At 34.9% G+C, this 11,329-nt stretch overlaps 2 protein-coding genes across 8 annotated transcripts; one reads left to right on the top strand and one right to left on the bottom strand.

The window, feature by feature from the left end:
• Positions 1 to 594: 594 nt before the first annotated feature.
• LOC107829919 (uncharacterized) lies at positions 595 to 8,130 on the top strand. 7 transcript variants are annotated; one of them, XR_001658042.2, is made up of 6 exons: positions 595 to 751; positions 1,782 to 2,211; positions 2,824 to 3,129; positions 4,526 to 4,665; positions 6,395 to 6,519; positions 7,829 to 8,130. XR_001658042.2 is itself a non-coding variant. In XM_016657391.2 (4 exons), exons 2-4 carry the CDS (start codon positions 1,813 to 1,815, stop codon positions 4,565 to 4,567), a joined length of 747 nt encoding a protein of 248 aa, XP_016512877.1. In that variant the 5' UTR covers positions 595 to 751; positions 1,782 to 1,812; the 3' UTR covers positions 4,568 to 5,260. The 7 variants fall into 7 exon arrangements, 3 of the variants coding, with proteins under 3 accessions (XP_016512877.1, XP_016512879.1, XP_016512876.1); XR_001658041.2 differs by having other exon boundaries at positions 6,395 to 7,746; XR_001658040.2 differs by having other exon boundaries at positions 6,395 to 8,130.
• A 395-nt stretch (positions 8,131 to 8,525) lies between these two features.
• Positions 8,526 to 10,920, bottom strand: LOC107829920 (GTP-binding nuclear protein Ran-A1; the record flags this gene model as incomplete). The annotated part of the gene is given in 8 exon segments (NM_001326235.1): positions 8,526 to 8,865; positions 8,967 to 9,044; positions 9,152 to 9,331; positions 9,432 to 9,521; positions 10,085 to 10,202; positions 10,294 to 10,350; positions 10,652 to 10,721; positions 10,882 to 10,920. Coding segments are annotated over 8 exon segments (666 nt in total). The 3' UTR covers positions 8,526 to 8,795.
• Positions 10,921 to 11,329: the final 409 nt, after the last annotated feature.

Here is an 11,329-nt window from a genome sequence, read left to right as displayed (position 1 = left end):
TAAAAAGAGATTTAGTTCTATACAAAAAGATACATATTTTAAATAAGGAAAAACTTAATAATAAAAATCTTAGATAATTTTAAAGTCCTTAAAATTAGGAAATAACTAAATTACTATTTTGTCTAATATATAATATATTTTTAAAGGTTTGAAAAAGAACGAAACTTTCCAATTGAGGGGATTGAAAATCACATAAAATTATGACCGAAAAAATAGAATGCATATCTTTTTTGACTATTCTTAGAATGTCGTCATTAAACTCCTAGAATGGAAGGAAATTCAAATATCAAAGCTCTAAATATTAGGAAAATAATTCATTAACTACTCCTAAATATTAGGAAATTAATCAAATAAATAATTTCAAATATTAGAAAAATAGTCAAATAACTATTTTATTTAGTGTGAACTTTATTTTTAAAGGATAAAAAAGTGAATGATATTTGACTACGGACTTTTAATATAGTATAGATAGATTCAAAACCGCTAGCAAGAAGGAAAAAGAAGAGAATTAACAAAGGAGAGGCAAGTGAAAACACGCTCTATTTGGCTGATCTTCCCAAAGTACCCTCACCCCAATATTTATTCACTGATCTACCCTTTCCCCTCGACCCCCAAAATATATTTCAAAACCCTAGAATCGTAATATCCCATTCTAATTTCTAAAAGCTTTGTGTTCTCGGGGAGCAATTACAATCCAGAATACTCGCAAACACTTGAATTAGATAGCTATTTCATCAATTCTTCGAGAAAGGTGCGTTTTCTTAGCTTATTACCTTGTAATTTTTGGGCTTTTGTAACCTTAATTCTTCGATTTTGGGAACGTATTGAATGTTTTACTTCATTTTGGGTTTTTATTTACCTTAAATTGAATAGATTATTTCTGTGCTTAACTGAATTTTCTTAAAATATTTGGGCGTTTAATGTTTTTTTTTTCTTTATTTGTTAAAAAGTTCCTCCCCCTCATTGTGTAGGGTGTTAATTTCCGCAATATTCAGCCTATTACTTCTATTTGATCTTATCGAAATTTCTATTTGTATAAGTTTTAGGAATTTCATAGAATTTTTTGTGCTAATCATGCTCCGAATCTAATTAAATATTTCTTTTATTGTGTATTTTTCAGGGTTTGAAATTTCATAACTTCAGTTCACGACTCCTATGAGATTTTGTCTGAATATTTTCATTTTTTTTTCTTCTAGGGAATTTCATCGAATTTATTTATTGCTAATCACAGCTTTAAGCCAATTACGAGAATTTTTTTTCTAATTTTTATTGTTTTTTTTAATGAATTTATTGGGATCATTTTCCTTATTTGATAATCAATCTAATTTCTTCGGGAAACAGCAATAAAAATCCTTAAATCTCGAAAATCCAAAAAGATATTGAGCTAATGATTTAACAGTTGTGCAACTTGGTTCAGTATTGCAATTAATTTGTACGCAAGTTGGCATATTAAACGATTTTTTCAGGTAATTGTGATGTTGTGAAGGCTGCTTTTTAGTTCGGGGTCTATGGTCAACTTTGGTTTTGTCTATTTTAACTTATCCTTTTTGTATATGAAGGAGGGTTGTACATAAGTTTTTTGACATTAGGTTTTGAGATATTTAGCCTACCGGTTTGCTGATTTTTGGTATAATGCGTGAACAGTTATCGTAATAGAGTTTTCGACTGGAATTCAAACATGTTCTCCACTGGTCTATTGAACTTAATTTTCAGTGCTTATGTTGTATTGGAATCTTTTTACAGAATTTTGCTTAGTATTATATCTTTTTGTCTTATCACAGATTGTGGCTGTTGGAAAGAGATTTTGATCAAATGAGGTTCAAAAAGGGTGATAAGGTGGAAGTAATGAACAGAGCTGAGGTACCAATCTCATGGCGCGCTGCCGAGATAGTGTCTGGTAATGGCCACACTTCCAGTGTCAGATATGGATCTGGTTCACCAATGCAAAGTGAAAATATCGAAGAAAGGGTATCAAGGAAGATGATAAGGCCCTGCCCCCCTGTAGTGCAGTGTGTGGAGACTTGGGCACCTGGGGACATTGTGGAGGTATATAATGACTGCTCTTGGAAAGTTGCCATCGTGCTCAGTATTTTACCACGTGATCGTTATTTGGCGAGACTACTTGGTTGCTCGCTGGAACTTAGCATTCATAAATCAGGCATGAGAGATAGACAAAATTGGAAAGATGGCAAATGGATTTTTATCAGAAAGGTACATATTCTTTTTCATTTTATTATTATGTTTGGCTTTACGGAGAATAAGCTTGTTATAAAAGTTTGTAATAACTTGGAGTTTCTCTCATCATTTATCTGCTCTTTTCCCTGCCTTTGTTTTTAATTAGAAAAAGTTCATTTGACAGGATTATTTTGTATTGCTGTCTACTTCAGATCCATTATGTTTTGTTTGAGTCCATATATGTTTTTAAGTAGATCTTTTTGTGAGAACATTTGTGTATATGTGTCTCTATGCATTCGGTCTCTGTAGCAAAAAGGGACTGGACAAGGTATAGTCCGTGTAGCTTGAATAATATGGGCAGTGGGTTTGACCCTGGTGGTTAAGTGTTCTAGATTATATGCATCATATCAAATTATAAAATTATTATTCTAATTGATGGCAGTTTCGGTAACGTCTATGCAAAGAGGGAACACTTTTGAATGTCTGTTTAGTTGTCCTTACACAGTATTGTATTTGATGTGCTTATAGTAATAAGCAGGTGAATTTTTTATTTTATGCATATGGTGTATCTTTCAATAATTTGTATAAAAAATTCAGAATCTATTTCTTCCTTGCCTTCCCTGATCTCACTATTGTTTTCTTTTGCAGGGTTGTGATCAAGCTGGGACCCAGAGATCTAACAAAATTTCAGCTCAAGATTATAGTCAGAAGATGAAGTCGCAGCCGCTGCAACTTGATGCACATACTAAAGTTCTTGGAGAAACTGATGGTTTAGCCACTGAAGGGAAAAATAGAGGACAAGAGTCTTGTTTAATCTCATCAAGATCCCTAAAGAGAATGTCTCCTTATTGCACATCTGGTGTTGATTCACTTTATGGGAATGCTCAGAAATTTCAAGCAATCGAGACAGATAATCGCAGGCAACGAGCAGCTCTAGTGACCTTACAGGAAAAGGTAGATGCTGTTGCTTACCCAAGAGGAACTCTGGGTGAAAAATACGTGCATACTTCCGTTAACATTAGATCAAATGGATTTAATGAATTGGAGAGAGAAGATTTAGGTGGTGTCATTGGCTTTTTCCCTAGGAGAAGTTTGGAACTTAGCGATTCCGATAGTGATGCCTGCTCTGTTGGTAGTTGTAGTGTCACTAGTGAGAGACCAAACGAATTATTAGGTCATCTTCCACAAATTTCACGTCGAGTTTCAGGTGGCCTTTGTAGTGATGCGGAGTCAGTTTGTGGTTCAGGTCCTTCAGGATATAAGGAGAAAAGTCTCAATAATCCTCCAGGAGAGGAATTGGCAACAAGTGTTCATAGATTAGAGTTGCATGCTTATCACTGCACCCTGGTGGCATTATATGCTTATGGACCATTAACTTGGGAAAAAGAAGCATTATTAACTGATCTTCGTATAACACTGCATATTTCAAATGATGAACATTTGATGGAGCTAAAGAACCTAATTTCTTCTAAAGGTTCATATTATATCAAATAGCAGCTGTAATATTTGTCTTTCTTTTCTTCTCTATTTTAGGTTGCTGTTGCTAACAGAATTGTAAAAAGCTAGATGTGATGTTATGTTTTGTAACTTCGGAGGTTCAGTTAAATACAGTTTTTCTAACTGTTCACTTTTGTAGTATGGGATCTTGTATATATTTTTTTATATTGGAAACATGTATCAACATATCATGGTGAATGACTGTACTGATTCCTGTCCTTGTGCGGTCAGGGTTTTCTTCAGTTCACTTTTATCTTGTGATTCCTATATGCAGTATAGGAATACATTGCACACTAAAAATATCTATTTTAGAGGCAAAAACATCATGTAACACAAAATATACGAGATGTGAATGATGTTTTAGCAACAGCAGGTATAGGAGTGATAATACACTGTATCCTTCATTGAAATGTGTGTTAAAGTTCTTTCGTACCTTTTAAATGATTGTACGAAGAGCTTTTGCAGACTAGATGCCAAAGTATTTGAAGGAGGGCACATGCCCATTAATGTAGGCTGTAGTTGAAGATTAACTGATACAAATAGTTGAAGGATAAGCCTGGAAATGTTTTATCTGATTATTTTGGTTTGTACAGTAGGTTGTACCTTCAGATGTAATTTGGAATGTTGCTTAGCTATATGAAATGGTGGTTATAACTTGGGACTTGAAACTTTAAGTCTTATCTACGTTTTCTGTGAATCTTCGTATATAAGCTCTAATTCTGCACAACTTCCCAATGTTACTAATGGTTTTAACTATGTATTTATTGGCAGAATTTTGCTGCCTATAAAAAATTTGGCAGCATATGAAGATCCTTTTTGAGGATATTATTAATCAGTCCCATGCATATTCCAGGGCCAAAAATTGAAGCATCATTCCTTGCTTCCATATGTATAAAGTTGATGCTGGGATTTGCGGCCATTCAAGTGGCATAAAATGGGGATACCGTATGCATCTGCTTTCCCAGAAATCTTGGCAAATCTCTCGTATCACAGGTTTCCTATTTTGTTTGCAGTTTAACATTGTTTGTATCCGAGCTTCAAATCTGAATAAATTCCGTCCTTTCGAAGTAAGTAAAAGAGTTGATATGTTTCTTTGCAGTTCCTCATGGAAGATTTGTTGTTGGAAAATGCAGACATGTAGTAAATTTTGTTTAGTATATTCTGTATAACTTTAGGTAACCCCACATTTGCTATCAAATAATTTGGATTTCATTACCGTGGATGGTGGTTAGATTTAAGATCTGCTGGTGATTCTATAATGTGGTTTATTTCTGTATCTGTTTACCATGTTTCCCTATTATATAAGTAGGTCAATTGCCACTGTTTCCTTTGCATTGTGAATTATTCCTTGAGCAGATGTGTAATCATAGCAAATTTTAATTTCACGCTGATGGTGTATTCTTCTTCTTATTCTTTATTTGTCCATTTCAGGCTGTTTGTTGGTTTATAGATAATTTTTTGGCATTTGGAAAATCTGTAGTAATTTATTGTTTCATATTGGAATCGGTTCCAGGCATAATTTGTTCCTTATAGAAAAAAGGGAGAATTTTATTAAGTTTTGGAGCAAATAACAAACAAGTTGAATAAGCTTGACAAAGTTTTTTTGTTCTCTTATGAATAATAATAATAAAAAAGAGAGAGAGAGAATGCAGTATATGTGCTGGAATGAGTTCTTAGCTTCATCTTATTAAGTTTTGGAGCAAATAACAAACAAGTTGAATAAGCTTGACAAAGTTTTTCACTACTTTTACGATGTCAATCAATTGGTAAGATGTTAAACTCCATGCACGATGCCATTTAAAGGAAGTTGGTTCCAGTTTAGTTAAGGCTGCAAAATCATATTTATTGAATTTTAGTCCCCAAATATGAATCATTATATCTGTTCCACTCTACTCAGACCCCCAACAAACTCATTACTATGTGGATTCATCATAAATTGATTATATTCTCCCGTGTTGTTAATCTACCACAACCCTTCTTTTATCCGGACTTGGAACCTGCTACACTCTGAGTATAGTTGTTAGATTGCACAGTTTTTTGTAAAACAAGATCTAGCTGCATTTAGTAAATAGAGAATTAATTCATTAGGATAATGAATTAAAGACTCATTTTTGTTCTTGTTGAGCTTGCTAATAACAGTACTTCAAAGAATTCCTTCTGTCTTTTTTCAGGTTTAAATGGTCTCTTAGAATCATGGTATATTATATTTCTGGAGTTTGGTTTATGTATTTTGACAAAAGGAGCTGAGTGTGTAGACATGCACAAGTTCCATTATATACATGCGATGTGTTAATGAGATATCTAACCTAAACAATAGCTTAATTGGCATAGAATCTCGGTTATGTGCTAATATGCTGAAACATGTAACTCTTCTTTACTAACTCCAAGAGGTTGGTCGTGTGGCACATTCCTTATGGATAATAGATGTTTTTTTTTTTTTTATGAGAATTTCAAATAATTTTTAAGTGGCTGAGAATTTATCAAGGTTAAGAAGTTGACTGCTGAACTTGCCTATGGAATATTTTTATGTGTTGGTCTGTGCACTTCTAACTGCTGCTTTAAATTGAGGTCAAACTGCAGTCTTTCTAAGGAGTCAGTTGTTGAACTGCTCATAAGGGAACATTTGTTATATGCACAATCAGTTTGACTTAATCATCTAGTTCATATAACATTTTTGGCTAATCTGTTAGATCTTATTGGGCTTATTCTCCTGGTTGAAAAGGTGTCTCAAGGCAGAAGATACTTGTCTTCCTGACTTGGTCAATGCTTTAGTTATTGCAAGGTGGTACAGTCGAGCTAATGTTCTCATATAGTAAACATGCTGTGTCCCATCCACAACACTACAAGGTAAGTGCTAAACATAATGGTTGACCTTCTCCTAACCTTGCTTACCCTGGCTACTTCATAATGTTAGTTAAGGAATATTACTTTCTCTCAAATTTTTTTCTGGTTGTATTGGGTCGGGGAGGGTGGGGCCATGGTTGAAGGGGCGTTTCACTTGCAGAGGTGCCAGTTGATACCTCAAGTGGTGATTCCAGATATCTGTTTGGTAGTCATCCTTGTTTTTTCTTTATTTTCTATGTGATCTTATCATCCTCCCAATTTGATGATTATCTCATCTACCAAATTACTCTAGGACATCTGCACTTTGGATATTTCTCTAAGCTAAAGTTATACATTTGCACTTTAGCAAAATCATGTATTTCAAAACGAGAATCTGCTCAAGCATGAATGCTTAAGATTGCTCAGTTTTAATGAATTACACCCAGATATCTGTACTTTATGAATAATTTTTGGCATTTCTCTATCTTCTCTGTTATGTGAATGAAAGAGAGACAACAAAAAGTTGAAGGTGTTCAGAATTCCATTATTGCCATTTGAGGTGTTGAGTTCCGGTTAGACCTTTCTTGAGTTGCTATCTTTTGAAAGGTGTTTACAGCAGGCCAAACCGGGCATGTGGAAGCATGATGAGGGGTTTTAGATAGTGGTGTTGCCTTTTTTTACTTTAAAACCTGAGAATGCCTTGATCCACTATGTTGAGGTCAGATGCAAATTGTACAAGGAAAATAAGAAGGAAAATGAACTTGACTTATTATCTTGATAAGCGAATCATTGAGCATAATGAGTTGAGCGAAGGAGTCATTTGGGTGGTGCCTCAGGATGTGAGAAGCTTACGAGTTTGGCCCATTATGCATCTTGTGGACCATATGATTGGAATAAAACAATAGATGCTTTGAAGGAAAGAGACAACCTACCTCTTTTGTAGAAAATAGATGTCAGCAGGTTATTTATACTTGGGAGCAATATGCTGGATAGTCCATCTTTTCTTTTGAATTTGTTGGAGGATATGATGCTGTAACTGTTATGATGCGCTTGATCCTCTCTTTTGTACTTCTATAGTAACCTTCTTTGTAATTCATATTATAAATACTTTATTTTACCACACAAAAAAAGAGTTGAGGTAAGGACTTTGCAATCTTATTACTTTGCTCCGCAACCAATACATGCCTTTTCTCTTTTTCCTTTTGTCGAGGCATGGATCGTTCAAGCTTGTAAACAAGCCATTAAAACTCGGTATGCATCAGTCTTGTTATCTTTGCAGCACCCTGAGACAATGAACTATCTCATAGAAACCAATTTATTTTCCTTTATGCAGTTAATTTCACTGCCTGGGAGTTGGGGACATGACAATGGCACTGAGATCTTCTAGGAGGGATGATTGCAGCAAGTATGTAGGGATGATTGCCTGGGAAGTGTTTGTTATGTTGTATGTAGGGTATATATTTCATCCGCAATGAAGATACAAAATGTTTATAGGGAAGTGATGATGTGTTGAAAGGGGTTTAGCCCCTCTTGCACCCGGGCATCACCCTCAATTCTGTGTTTCTGTGTATAACTTGCATCTTGAATTCAAAGTATAATTACCCAGAGAATATGCCTTTTCAGTCTATGCGTTAATCCTTGTGTTTGTGTTTGTAATCGTGGTTGCACTTTCTTGTCGTTTTACTTATGGCTTTCAGAGAGCTCATCAAAAGTTAGCTGTGTTTGAATTTGTACTTTCAGTCTATACAATGTGTTAATTCTTGTGTTTGTGTAGTCTAATATATGTTTAAAAAGAACAGCCGAAACTCCTATGTTGATAAGAACTACAACGGTCGACTGAAATTTGTTCATAAGCGCGTGCACATTACCTTCTCAGATACCCAAAAGATTAACATCATCCACAACTTGTAGCCCGATGTCATGATCTTGTTCAATCAAATTTCGTAGCTTCTACATGGTCGGAGCTGTAACAAGTAACAGCTCTAACTAGGATAGAGCGGAAATACTGTTGAACCAGAACATGCATAAAATAAGCAACCAAAGTAGCTTCATCTATCCAAATCGGTCCATCCAAACAAATAGAGGTCCACATTCAGAAGATATGAATAAAAACTTCATATCGTTCTCACAAACCAGAAAGAAAATAGAACAAGAACAGAGTTCAAAAAGCCTACATATTCTGGAACAGAGAGTCCTCAGAAGCCCATCAATGGTGGAAAAAAATGGGACACCAGTACATAGGAAAAAAGAAAAATCATAACCGCATCCACAAATGCTGTCCGAGAAGGTTGATTACTCTCTTAATCAAAGGTCTCATCATCATCATCTGGGAGGGGTTGACTGGCAGCAGCAGCAAGCTCAGCCTCATGTCTGCAACAACACATCAAAGTTACAAAAACATATGGAAGAAATGACAATCAAAATCTAAACAAATTACTGGAAGAGAAGAGGTAAATTGGTGAAGAACTTACTGTTGTTGTGCAGCCAAGTCGATCTGTACTTCAGGAGGAGCAAGGGCAGGAGACTCCACAAAGTGCAAGTTAGGATCCCTATAACAGGGAAATCATATTGAAAACATCATCAGAATATGATTCTAGTACGTTTCTTCTGCAGAATGGCAAAATTTAGCTAATAGTCAAATGAAGAAAGTAAGTACCCGGCAAGTTTCCTGGCAAGGTAAAGGAAAGGCTTCTCAAAGTTGTAGTTACTCTTTGCTGATATCTCATAGTATTGCAAATTCTTCTTCCGGTGGAAAGTAACCTGCTTAGCCTTAACTTGACGGTTCTTCACATCAACCTTGTTTCCGCAAAGAACAATGGGAATATTTTCACAGACACTAATTCAACAAATGTAAATATCTCAGTTTGAAAACAAAAACAAGTTTTAAAAAACAAACCAAAGAATAAAATCAATTCAAAAAGGATGCGGAGACATACCGGCAAAGATCCCTATGCCATGTGGGGACATTCTTGTATGTCAATCGGGCTGTCACATCAAACATGATGATAGCACATTGACCATGAATACTGCAGACAAGACAGTAGCAAGTCAAGATGGAATATACACAGCATATGACTCTTTTTTAGATAACACTTGAAAATTCATAAAGATTCCATAATGCTATTGTAAAAGGAACACTGAACAACCTTCTGCTATGCTCATTTTATAAAACCAGTAGACGCTTACAGCTGATAAAAGAGATGCATATAATCATACCGCAATCCACACAACATTCCACATTGGGTTAAATCAGCATGTAATACATCTCACCTTTAATCTTGGAGAAAGGTATACTATTTATCAATCATCAGCACAAAAAGAAAAATGGGAACCTAAGAAATACCCTAACAAGTTACTTTAGGTCCATTTTTTCCTCATAAAGTTTATATAGGTTCATTCACTTAGCATATAATTAGAAGTTGGAATTAAACCACAAAGAAACAGGTTATATTGGAGCAGTACATATCACCTCACATAAAACAACAATGTAATAAGGTTTTTTTAAGTATTACATACAGCATCACTGCAAATCATAGCTAGACCAATGGCAACGACTACAAAGTGAAATTAAAATGGAATGATTACTTACTAGTATCCATCCCTAAGGCCACCAAATTTCTCCTGACCAGCTGTATCCCAGCAGTAAAACCTAATCTTCCCACAGTTTGTGAAGAAATCCAATGGATGCACCTCCACTCCAATGGTGGCTGTTCCAAAATACAAAATTAAAATCAGTCTTACAAAGAAAAAAAGTCTAGAAATAACAACCAATCTATGCTTCATACTGGCAACACTTACGTTCATATTTCTTTTCAAATTCACCAGTAAGATGCCTCTTCACAAATGTAGTTTTTCCTATACAAAAAGAAAACTTCCAAATCAGATAAGTAATTAAAAAACAAGAGAAAGAACAAAACAGTCTAATCCACAAAACCATCACTCCTTTTTCAACCTAACACAAAAACTAGTTAGAACAGCAGCTCAATAGATCTAAGACTTTCACAAACCATACTGATTTAGAACCGCATATAAACACACTCTCATTAGAGAATTCACTTATACCGAAATCAAACAAATCATTCTAATCACAGCCTAAAATCACTTCAGAATAATCAAGACACAGGACTTGCTCCTCAAAGAAAGAGAGTAAAATTACCAGTTCCACCATCGCCAACAATAACAAGTTTAAAACTGGGATAATCCACGGCTTGCTGACCTGGAAGAGCCTACACCCAAAAACGATACGCATAAATCACAGGTCATTCAGATACATCAAAAATAACCACAAAACCCCCCACAAAGCGACAAAAGAAAAAGCTAAAAGCATAACACTACAAAAATAGCCAACAAAACAAAATTTTTGAGCATCAAAGATAGCGTACTAACCATGTTGTTTTGAGGAGAATGCTGCGAGGGTTTTGAGAGGAATGAGGAGGATTAAGGAGGAGGGATATATATAGTTGGGAGCAAAAGGGTTTTGTAATCAGTGTTTCCGTTCACATCATAGCTTTGCCCTGACGCGATTCTCTGGACCGTTGGATCAGTCTGTTTCTCGATTCGGCGCTGCCGCACGTGACTCTCACGTTCTTCTCCAAATTTGAATTTCAAACTACATGAGCTTTGTTTTTTTTTCTCTTCCAACCGTAAGCTTGGTTGGATAGTTAAATCCCATAATGTGATTATTTAAATAGCGGATTTTTTTTAATTAAGTAACAATTAAATAGTATTTGATAAAAATAATCATTTAGTTAAAGTTATATATATAAATGTATTTAATAATTACTACTACTATTTTTTGTACATGCAACAAAATTTCTGACTCAAAAACAGGTTA

The sequence above is a fragment of the Nicotiana tabacum genome, chromosome 1 (genome assembly GCF_000715075.1).
Source record: "Nicotiana tabacum cultivar K326 chromosome 1, ASM71507v2, whole genome shotgun sequence".
Lineage (NCBI taxonomy): Eukaryota > Viridiplantae > Streptophyta > Magnoliopsida > Solanales > Solanaceae > Nicotiana > Nicotiana tabacum.
Note: the sequence above shows the minus strand (reverse complement) of the source record. Positions and strands in the feature narration are given on the sequence as shown.